Source organism: Pomacea canaliculata, linkage group LG10 (genome assembly GCF_003073045.1).
Source record: "Pomacea canaliculata isolate SZHN2017 linkage group LG10, ASM307304v1, whole genome shotgun sequence".
In the NCBI taxonomy this organism is placed as follows: Eukaryota; Metazoa; Mollusca; class Gastropoda; order Architaenioglossa; family Ampullariidae; genus Pomacea; species Pomacea canaliculata.
In genome coordinates this window covers 2,039,606-2,064,111 of record NC_037599.1, presented here as the reverse complement: position 1 = coordinate 2,064,111, position 24,506 = coordinate 2,039,606, and the positions used below count along the sequence as shown (strand labels likewise).

At 44.7% G+C, this 24,506-nt stretch overlaps 2 protein-coding genes across 3 annotated transcripts; one reads left to right on the top strand and one right to left on the bottom strand.

Moving 5' to 3' along the window:
- Positions 1-815: 815 nt before the first annotated feature.
- LOC112573130 lies at positions 816-4,808 on the top strand. Of its 2 annotated transcripts, none has more exons than XM_025253201.1 (4): positions 816-1,141; positions 1,759-1,827; positions 2,274-2,367; positions 3,087-4,808. In XM_025253201.1, the coding sequence occupies exons 1-4, from the start codon at positions 1,139-1,141 to the stop codon at positions 3,833-3,835; spliced, it is 915 nt and encodes a 304-aa protein (XP_025108986.1). In that variant the 5' UTR covers positions 816-1,138; the 3' UTR covers positions 3,836-4,808. The 2 variants fall into 2 exon arrangements, with proteins under 2 accessions (XP_025108986.1, XP_025108985.1); XM_025253200.1 differs by lacking the exon at positions 816-1,141 and adding an exon at positions 1,389-1,544.
- Positions 4,782-8,611, bottom strand: LOC112573126. The gene is made up of 3 exons (XM_025253190.1): positions 8,235-8,611; positions 7,473-7,573; positions 4,782-7,053 (listed from the first exon to the last, which is right to left on the bottom strand). Exons 1-3 carry the CDS (start codon positions 8,500-8,502, stop codon positions 4,810-4,812), a joined length of 2,613 nt encoding a protein of 870 aa, XP_025108975.1. The 5' UTR covers positions 8,503-8,611; the 3' UTR covers positions 4,782-4,809.
- Positions 8,612-24,506: the final 15,895 nt, after the last annotated feature.

The window sequence follows — 24,506 nt, the reverse complement described above, 5'->3', positions numbered from 1 at the left end:
ATAGTTCAGAAGGGTGGGGACCTTTGGTATCTTCTAAAGTAGGCCAAAGACAGAGCACCGTGAGGGACAAGCACTCTCATACTGCACTCACCTTCAGGAGGGCAACCCTAACTACGACCCCCCGCCCCCGGCTCATGCTCCCAACACTTGGAGGTTGGTCCCCCAAGATAAGGACCAGTCGTCAGTAACGGCCTCCACGGGTAGGCTGGTGCTTGCTGCCAGGGCCATCTAGATGTCCAGGTCTCTCGGCCCCTGTTTTGATATTTACAAGACAGGTGCCCACCCCTAATGACAGGGTACAACCGATGCACATCTTGCACACCTTGCAGGATAGTACTTTCCCAAATCTGTGTGAATATCACTCCCTCCACCTTCATCTCTACACATATTATTTCTGTTAATAAAAGATTTCAGACATCATGAACACGTTCGTGAAAACCTTTGACATTGGACGTGGACATGAAGAAGCTAAGCGTATGTTGATTAAAGCTTTAGACAAAGCGAGAACTGGGCTGATGGGTAAGCAACAGCTGTCCGTGTACAATAGTGACGTCACGCGTTTGACCTCCTTAAAGAGGGTGATGGTAACCTGTATTTCAAGAACGGACTTGTGGTGGTGGAAGCGAGTATTGGTGTAGATGTTCAGACAATACAGTCGTGTACTGAGGACAACTACGGTTCTGGGGTCGAAATAAGAAAACAACGCACCTTTGTGGAGACCCGACACCCGCAGGTAAGTGTGACTAAACTAGGACATCATGCACCCGACCCCAGCGAAATGAGGGCATGCTGAGAACCGGAGGTAACTGTCATGGCGGAAGAGCACGCGTGGTGTAGATGCTGAAGATCCGCTGAATCATGCGACCGCCTGTCACCACCCCACCACCCACCACCACCCCCGTCACCCGTCCACCCGACACGTCACGCGCCGACTACCCGGATGGCCGAATGCAAATAGCAGCATCGATAGGCTCTCTTTGTTTGTCTTTTGACGACGGCCTGAGATGTTTGCGCCATCGACTGTTGCTTGTCTGTCACTTGTGAGCCGCGGGGCACTTGAAAGTGCGAAGCCAGTTTAGTCCGCGACGAGCTATTCTGGGAGCAGCGCGCGCGTCTTCAAGACGAGGCTAAACCAGGAATGGTACGTAAGCACCTCCTCAGCAGCCGAGGCAAAAGCTCTGGTGCCACTAGAAATGAATCCCCCGAGGCCGTGACACCAAAATGTCTCCTGGTGGAGTATTTTTACCTCCTTGATTTTCTCTCTCTCTCTCCTAACGACTTTAAATACTTTCAGCCATGCTTGTCGTTTGGTTTAAGATCAATGTCACAAAATGAACGAGTGATGAATTGTTTACCTGTTCGATCAATCAGTCCTGGCATGAACGTAGATAGGTGGACTGATGTCTGTACGCCGAGACTCACTGTCGGCCTCTTGCGAAGTGATCCGCGGTCAGTCTCGGCGAACCTCTAGCCGGTCGTACTTCCGGAATAGCAGCGGGAAAATGGAATTTGATGAGACGTTTGATGTCAACAATATAATTACCGTAAGTGTATTGCTTGTTTGCACTTTTAACCAAACTTGTATCTATTTAGAACACAAAAGTATTTGCTTCACTAGTCTGATATCTTTTGTATGAAATAATAAATAATATGAATTGCATTTAAACTTTTAGATCTAGAATCATGAAGTGTTCGCATATATGCTTCACCTCCGTCTCTCGCTTTGATATAAAATCCGGTATTTTGTGGTGCTTTCAGGATGATGATTGCTTGCTACAAATGCAAGATAGTAGTAGTACTGTTACCAAATCGGCAGTGACAGTCAAGGTAAATATCATCAAGGACGTATATAGGATATTCGTGATATCGTACTTTATTGCGTGCAATATTTTGATCATTGGACACAGTCCAGGATTAACATTTAAGCACATAGACATTGTACTCCAGTCCTGCAGTCACTCATGTTTAACAAATAATTTAAGATAACAAATTTATGTAGGTATATTTTGAACATCAATGATCACAAATTGAAAATGTCAGTTTATGACTTTAAGCATGGGAAAATATAATTATGAATTAAATGGTAAAATGATATATATATATATCCAACATAAGAAATAAATTGAATAACAGATAATATTTTAGTTGTCACCTCATTAGAAAAAACGTGCTTTCCATTCAATAAAGGTGTTTGATTGATAGATAATATGCTTGATCAGAAAGTAATTCATGAGCAAATCACAAAAATATTCAACCTGTTTATCACATTCCAGACAAATGTACAAGTCATCAGTGATGTTTGCCAGTCCTTGGCAAATGACAAGTGCTTGACACCAGAGGACAGAGCATTTTTTAATCAAGGTTACAGTGAGTAGCAAACATGGAATCTGACATATATATATCTAAAATTATACACACATCCATAACATCATAAGTCACTTCACTCTATATAGAGCGATAGCATTTACACCAACACACTACTGGCGGATGTTGAAAAAAGAGTATCGGTCTATTCACATGATCAGCAAATTATGGTGACACACAAAGGCAGGAATGGTGTACACACTGTGTAATAAATAACATTGGATAAAGAAAATTATACATTAAAGACAAATGCAAGAGACATGTACACCACTGCAATACATTTATATGGGGCAAAGCAAAAGTATATAAGATGTGCGACACTTCTAGAGACATGTACTACTATGCAATACAAACAAGCAAAACAAATTATATATGCTAGTAACAAATGTAAGAGATGAGCACACCACGTGGAAAATAGTCCCATGAGAAACAGCAAATATGACAGGGTGGTACAGAAATACTAGAAGTAGGAATGTAGACACTGAATAATAAACACGACTGTGCAGGGTACGGTAAATTATTCAAATCAGTGACAGAATCTAAGTACCATGTGTGAAGAACATCTTGGCAAGAATAAATAGTAGTACTAACACACAAGAGTCGTACTTCTATAGGGTCTGAGTATGTAATGGGATTCACTACACTATCATTATTACAGGTTATCATAGCATTGAATGATTTAATTACATTTGTCTCATTGATATATATATATACACTTTCAGAGGGTGAACTTCTTGAAAAAGTGAAGTTTCTGGATGACTGCCTTGTGCCATGCAAGATGTTTGTACGTGCTGCAAGAGAAAAGGCATGGAGTCTATATCATGCAGCCTACATAAAAAATATGAGCTCTGTGGTGGAATGCACAAAATCGACATCTGCTGCTGCATGGCTTTGCCTTAAAACATTTGAAAAGTTAATTGCTCTGAATTATCCAGTGCAAGCAGAGCAAAATCAGGCATGCCAGTCATCAGCATTCCATGATAAACTGAAAGACATTATAGCTTATATAGGAGGCAGCATTGTAGCGAAAATAAAAAGATTATGCAAAGGGGAAGAGCAACAATGTTTGGATGCCCTGTGCACCAAACATGATACAACCATGCTGACAGCCACTTTAGACAGGGGAGGGCTCATTTATTTAAATGAAAAGGCTAAGGAATTATTTTATGCTCTAGAACATAGGTTTGTACAAACATGTAGAAGTACTCCCTCAAGCTGTAGAAGTGTAGATTTTGCAATAGCCTGTGTAGATGACGAAGAGCTGTTACATAATTTTTATTCAATTTCTTACAAATCGGATATTAGTGAGACTGCTAAACAAAGGGTGTTTTGCATGGTTGCTCGTCTGTATTTTCAAATAAGAATTCACCATGAGTGTCATAAGTTCATGGAGAGGCACCAGCAGCAGCAACATGCGTCTAAGTCAAAACAGCGCCTAAGGAAAAGTTTACAAGATGCTACCAATGCTTAGGATAATTATTTGCTCTGACATCAGAGAACCTTTGCAGTAAAACAGTATTGGGAAGAACAAAAAAGCTCTAGATGTATATCAGCAAGTAGGTTCAAAAATCATAAACTGTTGTAGACAGAAAGTAAGATCTATTTATCAAAGTAACAATAAAATAACAATATCTATGCAATTAGTGTTGTGGCCCTTTGCTCTTAAAGGAGTAACAAGGACTAAACTAAAGTATTATGTGATGCATACACTGAAACACTTCAAATTGAATATTTTGTATATTATGCATCTGGAAAGCCAAAGGCATATGAAGGACTGTTTTTTGCTGATTTTAGTTCTGTGTTCAATACAGTACAACCATACTAAAACATGTTCAAGCACAAGAATATTTTACGGAGTTCAAGTGTTATGCTATACCTGTATGCAGAAATAATAGGAACATGATCTTATCTTAGATAGGACAAGTGAAAAGTTGGTTGGATTTTTGTTTTGTTACAATGCATCTCTTGCCTTATCCGTAGCTTGTAGGCAGCACTTGTTGGAATTTTTTGTCCCCATAACTGAGCACACTTTGCAAATAATTGCCCATTGGAATTGATAATGTTAGTCATTTTTCATTTGACAGTTTCAGAATAATGAAGTGTATTTATAGAGTGCAATATCCTACCCTTATAAGCCAGCTAATGGCATGTTCCAAATGCAGTCATAATAAATATAACAATATTATTAATCATGATATGGAGAAATGTAGAAGCCAATCAAGATTACAGCAATTAGGAGGAGTTTGCTAAATACCTTCAAAGCTGGAAAAATTTGAATTTGGCAATTTATGATTTCATGTTTCTTGCACAATATGGCATAAAGGACTCCGTAAGTTCTTTACCAAAAATACTGTAATAAACAAAGAAAACTTGAATTTAAACACTTTTTAACACAGTTGTTATGAGCATGACTTGTGAAATAATAAAAGTTATTTTGACATCTGCTCAATTTCTTCTCTTTTTCTTTAAAGGACTTGTTGTAATTGTTGGCTGTACATTTTCATTTTGTTGGTTGGCGCGTGGTTGAATTGCTAGTGCCAAGGTCCTCTGGAGCCGAATGTTAATTTCCTGGTGTCCAAACTGATGTAGGGTGGGATTATCATCAGTACGCCCGATGCTTCGATGCCTTCCAAAGTGTTCTTCCAGTGGGTCCTGGCATAACTTATTACTCAGGAGAAAATCTACCCCATTAGCCAACAAATAATGGGATGCTTCAATGAAAGATTTTATTGTCATCACAAGACCTTTGTAGGTCTGTAGTGACAAAAACATTTTTTGCCGTTCACTACAAGTAAAGTTACCAGGGCGATTTTCAACAGACTTTTTCCAGCTATGAAGGTATTCAGCAAATTCTTTCAAAAACTGGAATCGAGGATCATCATGGGATGTGTATGGCAAAAGATCTGGCTTCTTCTTTCTTTCTGCCTCATGTAAGTGGCGGACATTCAAACAATCAAAAAATCTGTCCATCAACAGTATAAACTTTGAAGTTTCTACGGCATCAGGGGATCCATACTGCCTCATGACAGAGCCCACCTGCTTACTCAGGACTTGTGCAGCAAGGCGAACATTCATCATTGAATGTGGTGTTAAATGTACATGGTTATATGTTAATTTTGTTCGACTAAGCCCATTTTTCATATCTTCATAATATAGGTCTGCTACATGTTTCCAAAGCAGGTGATGACCATCCTTCCACATGTACCTTTTACTTCCACTGCTTGCTAGATTATTTCGTACAGTCTTGACAAGGTGTGGGGGATCAGACAAAAAATAAATGTAACGATCGGGGGCAAAGACGTTTAACGTCTTATAACATAGGTCATCAGCATCACCGTGAAGCTGTTGAAAACGCTGGTTGGCAGGTGCCTTGTCACAAGTGGACACAATAACTTTGAGGCCACAGCCTTCTACGACACCCACAGCCTGCCAGAAAAGAGGATACAATTCATCGGCAGTTGCAGACCGAGTACCAAAAAACCCAATGCTCATTTTTATATGAGAATTTATCCCTACAACATAAAAAACTAATGCTTGAGTTGCAAGTTTGTGTGGCACATAGCTGAAGTCAAATTGCCACTTATCTTTATTTACAAACCCAACCAACTTTCCACTTCTCTTATCAAAAACAAGATCTGCTTTGATTGACATTTCGTCATGAAGCAGAGTAACAAAGCGCTGATTTAGCGCAAGTTTTACGGCAGCCTTTTTCAATTCTTCGGCAACCTCTGGCTGAAATCCTGCAGAAGCTTCATATATATGCGTGTACTCTCTAAGAGTTGATGAGCCTGGTAATTTCAAAACTCCAGTTTTTCTGAGAGTTTCATACGCTGATGGGCTCTTGCTGTGCAAAAGGATTGCTAACCTTAGCATCATGGGGTGCCATCTGTGGCCATGATCCTCTGCTGCAAATGCTTTCTTCTGTTCTTCCCAGAACAGTTGCTGCAGAGGTTCTCCAATGTCCAAGCAATTAATTTCTTTCAGACTATCAGAAATGTCAGGGTCTATGTCCATGTATTCCTGTTTTAAATGTTTTTGAAACTTAGCAACATCCTTCTCCAGCCTACTCTTATCTTTGCGGACTTGTTTAAATGCTTCCTTCAGTTTGTCATAAGGGATACCTTGGAGAGAGTCATTTGGTCTTATTGCTTCTTGGCAACGTGCTTCTTGTCTGCTTTTTTTTTCATAGAGTGTCTTCTTGACTAATAAACAATCTTTGCATGTTGCTTCTGCAGTACTCACCAACAGTGAACAGGTAGTTGCCCTTATACAGGAATAAGAGCAGAGCTTACCATTCTCATAGACATATGTAATGTGTCGGAAATACTTCTTATCAGTTATTTTAATTTCAGCTAATGGTTGCAGATCAGTTTCAGTGACAGCAGTGCAGAGAGTCTTCTCACCCAATTCTTTCAAAAATATTTTCAGCCTAACCATTTCAATGTCTCTTGCAAACCATGGTGCAGGCATTTGAAACACACTCACATTTGCCTGTAACCCAGTTGTTGCAGACAAGCTCACCTTCACATACACTTCTTCAGTTTTACTTGACAACAAGCCAAGAACGACAGCATCATCAGAATTTTTCATAATAATCCACTCAGGAGGCAGATGTGTCAAATCCTTCTTCATGTCCATGAAGCTGGTGTAGGCAATACGAACTGGCACGACAGGGGGCTCACGCACCTTCTGAAGAAAAATATGTGACAATTTTAAACATATGCTACTCTTTACTTAATCCATACACACAACATGCTGTAAATTACATGCAGTTAATACAAAAATAAATCTAGATTTATCTTCATACTATTACACTTTTCTTCATCACTGGGTTTCCCCTTCCTGTTTGCCATAACTGAACACTTATGAAATTGTTCACAAAGACCATATTTCAGGTAATGTACCACTCCTCAGGTGCCACAGAAAAACTCAGATTTACTTTACAAACAGTAGTTCTTCTCACAGGTATTCATAGTTTATCCCATCTGTATAAAGTCCTGTTATATCATGGGATCCTTATCTTTTTAACGTAAAGATTTTTGTTTTGTTTTAACGTAAAGAATCTGTTCTTTACACTTACAAACTTTAAACTTTATAATTACACTTACAGGCTTGGGTCTAGCTGTTTTGGGAGTTTCAAAGGATTTTTTAGGCATCCATCTAGTTGGCATGCTCCCAGGAACTAGTCCCACAATTCTTCCAGAAGGTCCTGTTAAAAATGCCAAAATGAATAAATAATTAAACATACATATAAAAATGTATGTGCTGATATATACTTACAAAAAAAAAAAAACACCAAACAAATCAGCCTAAGAAACATCTTAAATTCGCTGTGTTGCCGGAGGGGTGTGTGAGCTGCAAGCATATCACTGGTAATAGTGAAACATAAAATATAAAATTGTATGAGCTGATATACTAAAATACAACAATAACAAATCAAAGAAAACAATGGAAAATCAATTTATGTATTTTCTAATCTTGATTTTAAAACTCTAATATTGGTTTACTGCATAAGAAACATCTTCAATCATCTGTGTTGGCGAAGGGGTGTGGGAACTGAAAGCACTGATGTTGATCTAGGCCTATTCATATACAACAAGTTTTTTTAAACAATAAGAAGAATATTTACTCAATGCACTTCTCAAGTAATCTAATGAAAATTTAATGAATGACGCGATTATTAATAACTAAATTTTTGTTTCAATGGGGATATTTTCATCTATGTGAAAATTATCTAAACCTTAAATCAAATCAAAGCAAACTTCATTGACTTATCAGATCAAATCATTATTGACAAATCAGTCTCTTAGTCACGAACTAAAACATGTACAGGACAAAGAAGAGTAAGAGGTAAACAATAAGATCAATACCTTTTTTAATGCATTCTTCTTCAAAGTGCCTTGAACAAATCTTGGCTGTCAATGGATTGAAATTTTTGTCTGAACGGTTTATTGCATGAATGAGAGCCGTTCGCCACTTGTCTTGATCTGTCGATATTCCTGCCCGCGGAAGCGAAAAAAAGCTTAAACCGAAAGATTTGATACTCGCACAGTGGCATTCTGCCATGCAGCAGTATAAACCACCGTGTGTTCGTTTCTTTATTGTCGTTACTCTTGCAGATTTTACTGACATAGCCATTGAAGTCCTTCGCTAGGCTTAACCGGAAGTTCTGAGGTCCCGAGCCTCGTTCTAGCAGTTAAGTGAAAAAAATCGTCTGCAAGCTGTCCAGGGGATCTACGTTCATGGTCCTGGAGCCGTTGAAGACAAGGTGCGAGCACAGATAAGGTCGTGGTTTGTGCGGCCTTGACCTTTTGACAGGTCGACAGTCGCGCGCAAAATACTTTGCAGGTGAGAGTTGAAGGAGGTCTCACCTGACATTATCCACCAGCTGATTATCGATGAGCAAGTAGAGGACAAGTTTGGCTTTGCAAGCGATGACCACTTAATGGAAAGGTAAAAGAACTCTCGTGGGTGGGTGGGTGCTGATTCAAGTGTCGTGGGTTCGTATCTCGGCTCTGACATGGCTTTCTGTGGATGGGAGACGTGTTTACAGGCAGTCTGTAGGTTTTCTCGGGTACTGCGGTTTCCTCCGGTATACGTGCGTTTGTGTAATGCGTTCTAAATCATCCTCCATCATCATCAGATTTCTTATCACTCTGTTATCCTAAGACGTCGACAAATGATGTGAAAGGTCGTGTGATATGCCACGTTTCACTTCAATGTTTTTATTTTATTGTGGGGTTGGGGATAACTGTATTTTCACCCCTTGAAACAAGTGTTCTCATCTCTCGTTGATACAGGTGAGCTGACAGGTGTCCGTGAACACGCAGTCCACGTATGTCTGTGTTTACTGTGCTCACCTAGGATGTGTACACGCAACCCAGAGAGAGAGAATAAGGAAGATTGTGTGAGGAAGGAAGACAGGTCGAAAGTACAGAGGTGGGTGGGTGGAGTTTGATAATGGCGGGAGAGGGGAGGTAGAGCAAAAGAAGATGCTGGAGATTACGTTTGTCGTGATAACATCCGTGGTGTGAGGTGCAGGTTGGTGGTGGTTGTCGTAGTAACCTCCGAGGTATGTGGTGCAGGTTGGTGGTGGCTGTCGCAGTAGCCCACGTGTCACCTATACTGTCGTCAGGTGACCTCTCAACCCCCCGTCGTCGTGCGCCATAAATCTTCAGCGCCTGTCGGGCGAGGCCGCCTCACGACCTCTACATTTTTACCTGCTGGTGACGTCGACACCCACATGACCAGCCAAGCGAAGCGCGCATGTCAATCTGCACCTTGTGTGCAGGCGGCCAGGTGGTGGGCACGGGGACTGGAGGCGCGGCACGACAGGTAGTCCAGGTGTGTCGCCTCCACTCCGCCAGGCTTCGCATTCCGCCAGCCGCCTGGTCCCCGAGTCGACCCCCGACTCCCCGGCCTGCTAAAGTGCTCCTCACCTTCACCTTATTTTCTTTTCTTTTTTGCTTATTTTCTTGAGAGGAGGACGGAGGGTCAAGTCATTCCGAAGATTGTGACAATGTTATTTTCTCAGACATGAGACATCAGACAGTTTTATTCCTCTCATGGAATGCGAACATATTCCCTGTATGGCGTAACTCGTACCACCCACGTTCACATCCTCCTGCTGGGGGAACCTTACATCCACGTTCACACATCACTTAGAATCTCAGCGCCTCGTGTACCTGTCTGACGTCACTTCCCCACAGAGCCAGTACTGCTCGTCCGGCTACACGGATAGCGAGCACTGTCCTAGTCCAGGGAGGTACAGGGGACTTTCTGTGAGGATTGCTTACTAACCCGACTTCACGGTTACACAGCACACAGGGGCACGCGCAGGAATGAACTACTCCACTTAAAACCGCCGACCGAACACCACCTTGATAGTTCTCCCGACTCCATTAGAGTGCAGATGAATACACAGACATTGTCTCCTGAGAGAATGGCGACTGAGACCTGTGACAGGTACAGCACGCTCTGGCCGCGCAGCCCTTGGAGTTCTGACTTTCGGTTGACTTGCATCGAGGTTTATGACACAAGAGTCCGACTTCCCCCGAGTCCATACCCTCCTGGCTCAAGTCTCTGTTTCGAAGAAAAATCTCCTGGTGTTGAAGAAAGCTGAATGGTTTTCTCTGACCACCTCCCGTACAACATGTTTCTCTAAAAACCAGTAAATGTAAACAAGGCGTTTGACTGGAGGCGCCCGGTAGTGTGGGGGTGAAAACACCATGGAATGAAAGGTCTTGGGGTCACATCTGGTCTCGGGGCACACTCTCTCTGTGACCCCTGTTCGCAAAGCCAACTTTCGTGTGGTTCCCCCAACCCCACCCCCGAGCACTCTGGTTTTCTCCTCATCCCCTCTTTCCTCTAGGATGTCTAGGTGGAAGCACTTTCCCGCTAAACGAACTCACCTTTTAATTACTGAATGGTCTCTGTCTGTAGATGCACCGACAGTTCCAGTCAGGATTTCATTTCCCTGTTCTGCTTACAGTGTCCACAGCACAATCATGTCATTTTGTCTGTATTTATAATTGATCTTATCTTTCTAACTCTTTTAATTTTTGTCTTTTGAGGGGGGTTCAGCCCCTTGATTTTTTCTGGTCGTTAGTTGGCCAGCAGCGGACAAAATTCTCCTCACAGACTCTCTCCCAGAAAAAAAGAGGTTAATGACTGCGGTTAACATCGTTCCTCAAATCCTCTTCCTTAAACAACAAACTTTAGAGCTTCACTAAACAATCGGGTTTATTTTTTAGTCTGGTTTCTGTCTGTAAAGTCTGTGCTGCAGTCTGTCCACGTGACTGTTGTGAAGGCCGGAAGTAGAATGGTGACAGCGTCGGCCATTGCAGGCAAGGTGCGGAGGTCTTTGTGTCTGAAGAAGCTTAAGTCTGGATGTGGGAAAACTGGACAAACAGGATGAACACACACCTCGGGGATTAAGATGTCAGGAGAGCGTCCGAGTACTGTCAGACTAACTGCCAATAATGTTTTTATGAACAATAACAACAACGGACAACAAAGCTCCAACATCAAACTGCTGCAAGAACACTGACCAGTCCTGAGTTGCCTGACCTTTCCTCCCTTTGTGGAGGAACACTGCCTACAATGGCCGCTCATCCTCCGAAAGTTATGACCACTTTAATGTGCAGATAGGAGCCGACAATATTCATCCATTCCATCCTGCGTCCATCGTTTCCCCCGGAGACTCGCTGGACTGCAGGGAATCCGGGAAAGTGCTTGCACTTCCTCTTGTTCAGTTTAGTGTTGATGGATTGTTGTCAGCAATAAACTTTATGTTTGTCGTATTTTTTGTCAACTTGTTCACAAGGGCCACACGGTACATTGTAGTGAATTGGCGAAAAGACGAGACAAGAAGAACCAACGAATATTTTGTGGTTGTCGTGAGCTTTTTCTGGCATCTGCAATCTTGACATGCAACAGGCCGGGTGGGATGATTCTTCGGGGTATGCTGATAGGTCACATCTGGACTGATAGTGGAAACAGTTTCTTATAAACATCTTGCATTATAGTGACACCACAAAATGTAGTTTGTGAGTACTTTATATTAATATATCATATATAATATATAAATATTGTAAGCACTTTCAGTCTGCCATTAATGGTGGTGTAAAGTGCTCCATAAATTAACTTTGCAATTATTATTATTTATTAACAAAGGAGAGAGGGGGACCTGGAAGTAGTATACATTACAACAACTGACATCAGAACAAATTTATCACCAAAAGTGGATTTGTAGACTCACTATTTCGTGTCTGATGTGTCGCCCCGGTCCGGCACCAGACATACAATTAAGGGATAATAAGGATTATTATACACGACACCATGGCCCTAATCAGGAAGACTGAGCAATGAAGACAAGTGGCATGCAGGCAATCCGATGATGACCCACAGTTCAGTCAAAAGTACACTCAACCTTTTGTTTTCCGCCTGAAATTTCGGTTAAACACTGACAAAGCTGTGTAGCCCCCGCCACCACCACCCCCCACTAGTGCATCTGACGAGAAAGCCACTGGCTTTTACAACTTTTTGCTCAGTGCTATTCCGCCTCAGCCACCACATACATCCCCCACACCAACTCCCATCAAAAGATTTAAAAACAAAGTCACGTGAGAAGTGAGAAAAGTTGTAATGGGCCAGAGTGGATCACTCAACGTGAAGGGAGGGGTGGCCATGAGTCATCCAAGATGTATTTATTATGAGTTTTGGCTCGGGAAACATGTACGCTGGGGTTCCTCTTTATGACACTGTTTTTTTTCTTATAAAATAAACACAAAAATTGTGAGAGGTAGGGGCTGAGTAAGAGCACGGCTCTCTGGTAGTCATGTCTGCCTCACTAATCAAAGAGTTCATGTATGAACAGAAGGAAAAATTAACGACAAAAATATGCATGGATGCTTGATAAACAAGAGATGTTAGCCTCTATACACCAGGTGGCATCTACAAATGGTAGAAAAACTCGACTCTACGGTTGGCAGACCAGGACTGATGGTTGGGAGACAAGTCACAAGACTCAGGCTTGCAGTGTGGATGGAGGAAACATTGGATTAAAATAGAGAAAAAAAAACCTTCTGCATATAAATCCATAGACACCTCGTGACCTGCTCGTGCAGAGCCTGAAGTTGAGGTTTACTGGAAGGTTCGGGGCAGAAACAGGTTCCAGACAAAGCCCAACCGTCTGTCCCCCACACAAAGCCTCGTTTCCGTGGTTACACGGGTGTGAGACAGTCACACAAGAAATCACAACACAGAGTACTTTTCCAAATAGTAAAGAGATGCTTTATTTCCTCCGCAGAATGGTGTAGGAAGAAAACAAATAGGAAGACAATAATCTTAATGAGAGGCTGATAAAAAGCACAGAACACACGGCGACTGTCCTACTGGTGTCTGAGCGCCAAAAACAGAAAACAAACACAAAAAACAAAACCTGAAAGAAAAACTTTGTAATCTTGCAACCCCGCGTATACTTATATACCTTCATCCATCTAAATCTTCCAGAACCCCCTCCCACATGTCATGTGACCGTATCCTGTTACCTGGCCGTGACCTGGTTAAATGAGTTCACCGGCCGGTCAAGTCCAGGGCCCACAGTGTGTGTGTGCACGTGCATGTGTCTGTGTGTGTGTGTGTCCCCCACCCCCAGTGCCTGACCTACAAACAATAAGTATCTGTACCAAAGGTCAGGCAGCCCAGGGTGAGGGTTCAAAGCTGTTCGAATGGTTTGCTTCATAAGCTTTACAACAAAAAGGAAAAAAAGGACAAAAGACAAGCCAACTGGTTCGCCGACCTCCTGTGTCAGGCTGACTTACAGAAATAAAAAACAACAACAACATGATAAGTGCATGAAAAGTCCACCTTGTAACAGCCAGGGGCTCATGTCACACACGAAGGTCCATCCGGACAGACGAGGCTTGAAGAGAAATGTCTGCAAGGTGAGACAATGTCGACCTCTCTGTACCTTGCGTGGAAGATGTCATCTATCTCAACAGCCTCCTTTCTACCTCCTTCCTCCACTCTCTGCCATCTTCCTTTTTAATTTTCTCTGTTCCCTTTCTGCTCTAAAAACTGCGACAATGTGAAAAATTACTCACCTGCTCATAACGGACATTTACGATTTTCTGTCTGGAGAGTGAACAGTCTTACATACACAGGTGTGTAAAGTGATGAAGTCGCGGACAAACCATTTCAAATTGTCCTTTCCATGTGTACTCCATCTCTGTTATGTTCATTCCTTACTCCGACCTTTATTCAAAGTTCACAGCTTTTTCAGTCTGCATTAGAAACTCGGTTATCCACAGCTGACACCACAATTTTCTTAGTTTTCGTAATCTCTCTGATCACCGACCAAAGACAGCCAGCAAATGTCCAGAATTCATTGGCGAGGCAGCTGGTTAGTCAGGAGTGGGAAAGTCGGGTTTACACTTTAGCTTTAGTGCAAACACTATTCATGTTTCTCTTCCCATGTCCAACCCACGTCACCATCAACTCACACCCGTAACCAACCAACTTCCTGTCACAGAAGTAGTCTTGGATTGGTGACTGATATCTGCTTTGTTTGTATTATTGTTGACTTCAGATGCCCCCATGGAATGAAAGCAAAATAAAGATGTAAGATATCAGGACTGAGGTCAGGTTTCTTGCTCTGCCTGTTTCATGGACTTCCTAGATGACAAGCTCAGTAAAGCTGACAACTTGTTGTAAATCTTGTCAATGTTGTCATCTCACTACTGTGTCATCATCACAGACACAGTGAGCCCCACGTGACCACACAGACATCATAATGACACGGTCTGACGGTCTCCAGTTACTGGCCTGACAGCTGAGAGCCGCTGACATACTCACCCAGCGACCCACCCCGTAACCTACATCTGTATGTAACGATGTCCTTTCTTATTATGTTAATGTAAATTATTACACACCAACCTCAAAGGTGGGTGCGGCTAGATTAATCATCCACCAAGTGCTGAGCGTGTCACGTGTGTAGGTGAGAAGCGAAACCGCATGTTGCGTGACTGTCGCCATGTTGTCTCCTTCCACTTCGCGACTCTTCTTAGAAATGGAGGAGGAAAGTAGAGTGTCAGCACTACGACCTTTGAACCTGATAGTTCGCACTCTAGCCGGTTCCACATCCAACCTACCCTGATGTTCAGCGGGTATCTGATTCCAGAGGATGAGGGAGGATACAGCAGCAAGGGAGAAAATGTGGGGCACTGCCCTCACACAAAGCTAGTCTCGAGATAAATGGAAGATTGTAAAACTTTATTTCCCTCTGACCTCAAGGTTACGAGGCAGCCATTATTTATTTTCTATTTTTTATTTTTTAGCTTTATACAACAAGCAACAAACGGAGGTAAATGTCCGCAGTGATGAATTTTGCAACCCTGAAGGAAACAACCAAACTGCCCAGCCATGTGCAGCTGCACGTGTTCTCACACACAAACACAGAGACTGACTACCGCTCTCAGACAAGGTTCGGTGCGTGCACTCAGTGACCTCCCACAGTTAGTGGCTCAGTCAGCCAATCGCCATCGTTCTCACCAGTCCATGGCATGGTGCCACCAGAGTGGATGGAGGTGTGTGGCTCCCTCTGGCACCCGCTGCTCCTCAGTACCTTGCTGCGACTTCATGGTTGGCACCCAGACCCTAATGGCCTGGCACCGCGGCCCCACAACGCGCCGAGCCGCCGCCAGGGACTCAGTTGACCTCTGCCAATGGCCGCGAACTTGCAGAACCGGAATGACTCCCGTCACCCGCTAACCTCTGACCCCCACTTTACCTCCCGGACCCACACCGCAGCGTTCCGGCTCTGTCTATGCACCTTCTGGCGACCTTTGTGTACTGAGGACATGAAGCTCTCGTCTGAGACTTTAATGACGATGTTATCAGCTTCGTGGTCGTGTTTATTATGTCGAGTTTTGATGGACTCGAGCGTCTACATACTCACCTCCCTCCTTCACCACCTCGCACCTTATTTCTGCATCACCCACTGGTCACCTACTGAAGTATTGCTGCTGAGGTCTTTACATGTGATCGTTGCTGAGTTCTCAACTATCACAGTCATCGCAACATTTCCATCATCATCATCATCATCAACAAACAACCAACAATGACTACATTGTTTATCAAAGCGTTGAAGATTATCATAAACAAAGGGGTTAAAGGTTTGGTGGGGGCATATTTTCTTTGAAATGATTGAGTGAAGCTGAGTGGAAGATACTGTGTCCCCAAATATAGAGGAATACCCCCCACACACACACACATGTTACCATCTCATCGCTCGCCTTCAAACATCTCCACACCCTGAAGAGCGAAAACGTGACGTCACGTTTGTACACAGGCGCCTAATTAACATATCCCAAGTATCTGATTGTTGAATACATGTGATACGAAAATGTATGCGTGTACAATTCTGTTGTAGACTTCTTTTGTGCATGGCAATGTTGTAGGCAGGGAGGTAATGCACCCGGATTTGTGGCGGAGGAAGATGCTTGGCATTGACAAACTCCGTGTTGACAGCGAACTTTCACTTTCTTGCCTCAGTACTGCTCCTGAGCGAGCGACCTACCCCTCGCCCACTCCTACCCCGCTGATCCAGCCCTCGGATTAAGCTGCCCTACTCACGAGCCGTCCGTCATGCACGCCTGCACGCACACTGAGTGCAGAAAGGTGATAATCGGCTTTCATTGTCGCAACTTTCACTGTCGGTGAAGACATTACACAGAAATCACAGGGTGGCGCCTGGCAACCGTCGGAGCAATGACCTACAAGTGATCCAGTGTGTCGAGAGCACAGCAAGCATATCCTCCCCCTTGCGTCACCTTTGACCCTTTCTGAGAGATCAGATACTTGGGTAGACAGTGCTGCAGCTTAGCGACCCTCCAACCCACCCCCCTCTGGTGAAACTAGAATTATCCAGAACCTTCGAATTGTATAAACGAGCTGAGTGTGTGTGTAAGTGTGTGTGCACGTGTGTGAAACCTCTTTAACATTGTAGTCTCTTTAACTATTCCTGTTCTCCGCTCCTTGATGATGAAGACATTACCGGCCACGGCCGCCATTACGGGTACCCCCCCCCCCCGAGCTGTTAAAGCCCCGCGCACGTTGTCGCCAGCACACACGAGGAGCCTGGCTCTCAGTGGCATCAGAAAATAACAGACGATGAGACCTGTTCTAACTGGCACTTCACGTTTCTTCTGACATTTAGCCAGCAGCGACCCCGTGACCTAATTCTCGGCAGGGAGGGCGCACTGATGGATGATGTCATTACCCCGATCCAGTCCTGGCTATTGATTGGCCGCCAGGCTGCACGCGCCAGGACCGGGGAGCTGACGTCGACAGGTCGAGGTTTAGTGTGTTAGTGGGACGTGGAGTTGCCCACTTGCAACAGTTTTTTATATTTTTTGCTGAATCTGTGGGGAGTGTCGGGGGGAAGGTATCCTCTGAGCCTTGGGTATGTCTCCGCCACCCCTCCGTGCTTGAGCGTTTCATCTTCTCCGCGACAGTTTGGTTTCTTTTGTTTGAAGTGAATATTGCAATGTCAGCGAAATTCAGTCGTTGTAGCAGTTGGCTTTGAGTATTATGGAGAGCATCCTTCTTCGGTTCGTTTTTTTTTTCATTTCTCCGCGCGCGTGCCAGTACTCACTCCTGCACACAGGCGCGTGCGCATACAAGCTCACCTGAGAGATCAAAGGAGTGAGAGCCAAGGTAACTACGAAGTGTCCTGATTGGCTGGGTCATGTGCCACGTGACCACCTGTCTGTTTGCTGTGTCTAGTGCTTGTAGACCGGTGGTTAGCGTGGACAGTAGTCTAAACAGTCCAGTCTATGGTTAGCGTGACATCCACGTCTGAACAGAGAGCCGTCGGGTCGATTCCTGCTCGGCGGATGACTTGAAACTTTCAATTGTTCTTCTCAGTATGATGGCATGATGGGTAAACAAGGGTTACTTACAGACTTACAGTTCCCTGACAGAAACTGTCAACAATAAAGCCTGAACTTTGTTTTTATCTACTATCAGCCGGATGAATGACTATGGTCATGATAGCTACTTCAGACATAGCCTTCCACGACTGTAGCTAAAAATAAATAAATTCAATCACGACAATGACCAAGCATTTGTATACAATAGACAGCGGGTAATTCTCACTTCTTATAACAACACCCGGGATAACCTTATCTCCTCGTTCATAACCACGGTCCTTGTTGTTTCCCTGCTTGTCCACCCACCCTCACCTCTCCACCCGGTGAACCACCGGCCAGCAGAAGCTGATTTCTGTTGAAGCAAACAAGGAGGGAAATGAGTGTTATTAGATAAAAATAAAAAATAAAATAACGGGAAGAATACAAAAATATCCCGCATGAACAGGAGGAGAGGGAGTTGAAGGACGAGATGGAGGTTATCTCGGGGAACAGAAGAGCGAGCAGCGGTCACGTGATCAGAGGCATTGATCACGATGATTAACAATAACGGGGAGGGCATGCATGGATACCGGCGAATGACGAGTGTTGGCTGAGTCGCTTCTGACCTTCTCCATGGCATCCTCCGTGTGTCCATCCTTGCTTTGTCCTGTCTGACTTCTCCGATCTTTCCTTCCTTTTTTGGGTGGGGGGAGTGGTGCGGGTGGATGTCTTAACAACTGTAATTCAGGCAGAGGCCTTGCATCTACCCCCATCCCGTCTCCCCCTATCCTGGAGGTATTTTCACAGGTTTCTTCCTTACAGAGGGGAGAACCAATCCAGAAGCTGAAGCGGCCCTCAAGTTGGGAAAACCCAGGAATACTTCGCGAAGTGCTGGTGGCAAAGTCGTCTGTAGAACCCGGGTAGCCTGATAATGGGGCGACTACACTCGCCCCCAGTTGCTGTGGTATCCAGCAGACACGGGGGTAGTGATGGTGGTGCTGCCAGGATGTCGTGGTACTGATGGTGAGGTACTTCAGGAATCAGGGAAGTTTGTCTGTGATGGTGGGTTAGGGCTTCTCACCACTCGCCACTTGTCGGGTTTCAGACTTGGGGTCACTGGGGGGCTTCACGTACTACAGGACCGGGGGCTGCTGTCCTCGTGCATCGCCAGCCGCCTGCACGTGCGGGTACCAGACCTCTACAGACACCCGGGCACCAACGTCTGTGTGTGTGGGGGGGGGGACATGGGGGGGAGGGGATGTCTGTATGTTCCGTGACCATGGTGTGTGTGTGTATGTGTGTGACATGCAAAGCAGAGGAGACGGATGGGGGAGGGGAGATGTGCGTGCGTGTGTGTTTATGTGGAGGGGAGATAACTGAGGTCAAGATCGAAGGCCATGAGTTGTCTACTCAAGCACTTGAGGGTCATCGTCTCTCACTCACAGTAACAATGATTTGAAAATATTAGCAGCCGCTCTGACAGACTTCCGATGTCTACAAGTTTAGACAAAAAACGCTACACACACACACACACACACACACACACACACACACACACACACACACACACACACACACACACACACACACACACACACACAGACACACCACACACACACACACACACACACACACACACACACACAATGTCACACCGCGTTCACAGTGCAGACATCGCTGAAGAAAGAATATTTTTTACACTGTGTCCCTCTTTCCGGTATTTGTTTTTCATCTCGTCGAATTCATTCTTCTTAAAGACACCAGGTCCCTCGCTAATTTTTTCCCCACTCTCACCTCCTTCCATTACTTTCTTCTCTCCCTTCTCGCCTTTTTCCTCTCTCCTCATAGCCGTTGATCCTCCCATCTAAGTTGTGTAGAACAACAAAATGATGACATGTGTAAAGTGAAAACATTCAGATGTTGAATGCTTGTCTACAATCATTTCATTAAGATAAATCATGGTATGTTCAAATAACTTTTAAAAAGACGATGACTTGTCTAAAGGTCACTAAGTAGCCTTACAAATATCTTTGACCGTTATTCAAGAGTTAAAAATAAAGAACGTACGAGAGAAAAAGAAATAACTGGAGGGATAAAGGACAAACCCCAGGCTATCTGTTTCCCTCGTCACCTGTCAACTATTTACAGCCACAGCCTGTCAGGCAGGAGAGAAGAAAAAAGGTTGGCCATGGAGGTTCCAGACACACGGCACAGCACCCGTTAAAAGAACTATTGATTTGTGAAGACAGCAATGGTCACGTGACTAACCCCTGATCACACTCTAAGTGTGGGTATTGAAGTCTGAGAATAGCAGCCGGTACCGAGCGCGTGCTGGTGCCACTCGCAGGAAGAATAAAGCCGCCAAGTCATTTCTACTCCACCCCTTCCTGTCTTTCTGTGTCTCTGGCACCCGCCACAAAGATCCCCAGCGCGCATTATCGGTGACCCTCGACCTTTGTAAAGGTGATTTATTGATGATGTTGTCAAGTGAAAGACATCCACGGCTAAATTTGAATATCGAGCGTTAAGTGTTCCAGTGTATTGACAGGCACGTGTTCATCCACCTACCCGCACTCTTCCTTCTTCTCTCTTTCTCATTCACACACACACAGCGTCAGTGCAACACAGTATACTTGTATAAGTATATCATAGAGCGATATGTGTTTATATATAATACTAGTCAAGATATCAGCGTCGCTTGTAGGTGAGATTTTATGGGTAAGTTTAATTTTTACTTGCCAAGGTTACCCGGGTTAGCCATCAGTGTAGCTAAATAGTGAACCACGTGTTCTTTTGATGTCTCCTTCCTTGATGACCAATGGTTCGTGTTCAGCGACGACAACACTCTGTTCCTCGTTAAGACAAAAATAAAAATGGTTTACTCGTTCTCCCATCCCTCATTTTCTCTCTTTGCAACTTGGTGGCTCGCTCACTTCCTCCTTCCCTCCGTCTCCCTGCCCATTGCCGGGATGGTCTTTCACTCCCTCCAGCTTTCTCGCTCCCCCTTTCTCTCTCTCCGTTTTTCGCTCTCATAGGATGCTCACTCAAACTGCGACCATGTCCATGTCGGTTCTGATGATTTCATTGTGTATTACTGTTTCAAACGTAACCTATGACCTTCCTAGCATCCAAAGGACGACCTGCCAAATTTGGTGGGGTCAGACAAACGTGGGTATCACGTGATCAGTGGTGTCTCACACGCACACACGCATACACATCATCACACTGAGCTTCTATTGTACAACAGAGAGGTCGAGGGGTGGCCAGGGAGACGAGTTAGGGACTGTGCAGCCCATGAAAGATTTTGTAAGCACCATCAGGTACAACGACGACTCCAACAACAGCGCTAGCGACTACAGCTACGACTACACCACCGGCGGCTGACGAGAGGACGGCGTGCGCCTGGCGGTCGACAGGACGACGTCACAGATCACGTCAGCTGCTCGTGGAGCCTATAATTAGCGGCCACGTGACGTACCTTCCTTTGGCGTGGGCTTGCACTTTGTGTGGCGTCACCTCAGGTCATTGCACGGTACATCTGAACACCCTCCCCTCACACTCCCCTACCTCTCTGTCTCTCTCTCTCACGCTCCGACAAACACTAAGTACAGAAGACAGAATATCATAGACTTACTGCCTCCTGGCAGACAGACAAACACACTGACAGGATGGTATTATGCTACAGGACGGCAGAGATGGGGGATGGCATATGCAAGGGGGAGGGGAAGCACTCTTATGTTTCCTGTCATTCAGTCTGGTGAGCACGACTGTCGGGGGACTTTGGTCATGTGACCAGCACCGGCCACCCAAGCTCCGCGCCACGAGAGAGCAGGTGGAGCGACTGCGGCTCAGTTGCTGATTATTAAAAGCCGTTTCCATCAGCACGTCCTGGTCAACAGAGTGCGGGGATGGCGAGAAGGAGGAAGTACACTTTGGTCATAAACAGCGTCTGGAACTTAATCCGTCCCGCCAGTGACCTCAGCAGTTTTATTCCTCTCCAGGTTCACGACCATCCCCTCGCCATCGACCTTCACCAGCTCCATTGTTCTCAAGTGCGTACAAAGTCCATGTTTGATGGGTTGTAGCTCCTGGTCACACCACAGACCTGGGTGTGTAGCAAGACGACCTACCCGGAATTTCTGAGGGAGTAAGCTAGATATCCACCCCTGGGTATCGGACGATTTCGAGTAGGATTCAATTTCTACTTGAATCATCACGTTTTAATTACTCATCATTAGGAATAACACATCATGTTTAAATAAAGTTCCGCCATGTGCAGACATCAGCAACTGTAACAACTACCACCACGTGACAGTGTAGCACATAGCAACCCAGAGCGAGGTTCGTGTGACCGTGCTTTGTCCTAAAGTGCAGTTGGATGTTGGCGACACATCACGCGCTGCTCTCATGCTCCTCCACCTCCCTCTCCCTCCCTCTGTTGCCTGCAATGTCTAACAAGTTCATTGTCATCTGGGGATCAATGGCACGCTGCGACCCAACGGTCAGATCACCAAGAACACCCCTCCGCTTGTCCTCCCATTACGACCCGTCACGACCAAAATAGTTCCCCAAGATGGCTTAGCTCCATCTCACTCTCGACCGTCCATTGCCGGCTGCGGCTGATTAAAAAAAATTAAAGTGCTTCAGGACTTTGCCACAGATTACATCAAAAACAGACTTTCTCTTCCGGTAAACTTTGACCTCTGCCCTCTGGCAGCCTGCGTCACATAAACGGAGGCTGCAATCAAAAGCTCAACTGTAGGTCGCGCTGGTCACATCCAGTGTCACGTGACACAGAGATCATGTGAGCTTTCTGTTCCTCTCGTGGATTTTATTTTTTTTATCAGTATTTTTTGAAACCACTCACTATCCTGCTCCTTTAAGTGAGATGCATTTTATTCCAATAACGGGCTAAAGTTCTTTTCCAGATACGATTTCCCCGACTGTGGAGGAATATTCCCTCGTCCCCGTCTTCACGCATACAAACATCGTTCATTCTTGTCTGACCATTGGACAAGCCGTTCCATGTTCCTTTTTTTAGGACCACTAATTCTTTGAACTGAGAAGATAACGTGAACCTGTGAACTCTCCCTCCTTACTGGAGAACTTGTTCAGCTGACAGGCCAGCCCCTGGAACAGACCAAGGTCTGAGACTGTCTACGTGGCACTCAGCTTATCGGCGTCGAGTGTCCGTGTCGGGTGTCTTCTTCAATCATGTACCCAAGAAACTTGTCAAAGTTCTCGATGTTTCGCACTCACTGCTCAGAGTGGGGTTTGGTCTTTTTATTGTGTCAACCTTTCCTCCAGTCGCTAATCGCGAGGTCACGACCTGCAGAATTAACATGTTTCCAAGTTTCCCATTGGCTGAGGCCTTCACACAGGGAACATACCCTGTACAATGTCGTCGTCTGTAATGTTGGTTCTTTCTGTGCAGACGTTCGTCCATCTTGTGGGAAATAGTATCTTGCTGTACTCAGTCATTAGAGAAAATGCCAGTCCTTGGAGGCATCTACATAATAGTACTAGTGCTAGTCTGTATGTGTGTGCTTCGTGATTATGTAGATAGTAGATAGTAGATAGTAGATACTAGCTTACTTACAATGTCTGCTCTACGGACAGGAACTGTTTTCACTTGTCTATTGATGGGCTTTGATCACAAATTGTGATGACCTGGTGGATGTGAACTACCAGCTTGAGATCAGTAAGTCCGACAGACCCTCATCTGTGCCAAGATGCTACACCGCTGTTGTGACTGTTATTGAGTGGATGTGGTGGTCTGGTGTACATACAGTAGACATCTACCTCCTGTTACAGCATCTTCAGCTGAATATTATCGTAGTTTGACCATGTGTTGTTCACTTCCATGAAAGTGTTTGGTGTTGCGATTCATGAAGCATGAAGACCAGTTGATCGTCCTGAAACTGTTATCTCGGTGGATTTGCACTAGTTCTCTTCTGGCGGCTGGAACTCATTTTGATTTTTTAAATAGACATTCTGCAGCCAACCCAACGAGCAGCCACACCTCCCACACACCTCCCACACACCCCAAAAAGACTTCTACTTGTTATATCTTCTACGACTGGACTTTGGGTATGGCGGGAAACATCATCAGCCTGGATCAGCTTTCCGAATGATTTGCGCAGCTGGAGCAGCTTCTTGCTGAAGATATCATTCATCTCATGTGGCATTCCTTAGACAGCAATCTTCCTGGTGTGTTGCTTGTGTCCGTCTTTGTTTTCTTGTTTACTCTACAGCGCCGCGAGCTTGCCGTAGGACCCGGGTATGGCGCTGTATAAGTTCACTATTATTTTTTTTTTTCAATACCAGTACTACTACTTACATGGTGGACGGTCTCTTACATATTTATTTGACTCTTTAGAAAGAAGACAACTTTTCTGCTTCCTCTCGCACAACTTACAGAAGCATCTTCCCCTATGTTCCCTCCCGCTGTTTGTAATTCTAACCCCAGGCCTTCTCGACTGCTCAATTCATTTTGATCACATTGCTGGAGTTTTCAATTAAACAGTTCGGGTGGTTGAATATTGGCTCCAGCATCCGGAGATCTTCTTGTCTTTCAGCTTTGATGAGTACAGACGAGTATCGCAGTATCGCTAACCTTTATCCAAGTCATCGTGAGGTTTGCTTTAAATGACATTTCTGACATCTTGTAGTCATACACCGAGCACTTGCTGACCCTGGCGCTGTGAGCGGCAGCCATCTTGGTCACCC

Coding starts and splice junctions, on each gene's coding strand:
- LOC112573130 (XM_025253200.1), top strand. CDS start 1,401: ATGTCTGTACGCCGAGACTCACTGTCGGCCTCTTGCGAAGTGATCCGC. Junction 1,545..1,758: donor ATGTCAACAATATAATTACC/GTAAGTGTATTG, acceptor TGGTGCTTTCAG/GATGATGATTGCTTGCTACA. Junction 2,368..3,086: donor ATTTTTTAATCAAGGTTACA/GTGAGTAGCAAA, acceptor ATACACTTTCAG/AGGGTGAACTTCTTGAAAAA.
- LOC112573126 (XM_025253190.1), bottom strand. CDS start 8,502: ATGGCTATGTCAGTAAAATCTGCAAGAGTAACGACAATAAAGAAACGA. Junction 7,574..8,234: donor AGAAGAATGCATTAAAAAAG/GTATTGATCTTA, acceptor CATTTTTAACAG/GACCTTCTGGAAGAATTGTG. Junction 7,054..7,472: donor AAACAGCTAGACCCAAGCCT/GTAAGTGTAATT, acceptor ATTTTTCTTCAG/AAGGTGCGTGAGCCCCCTGT.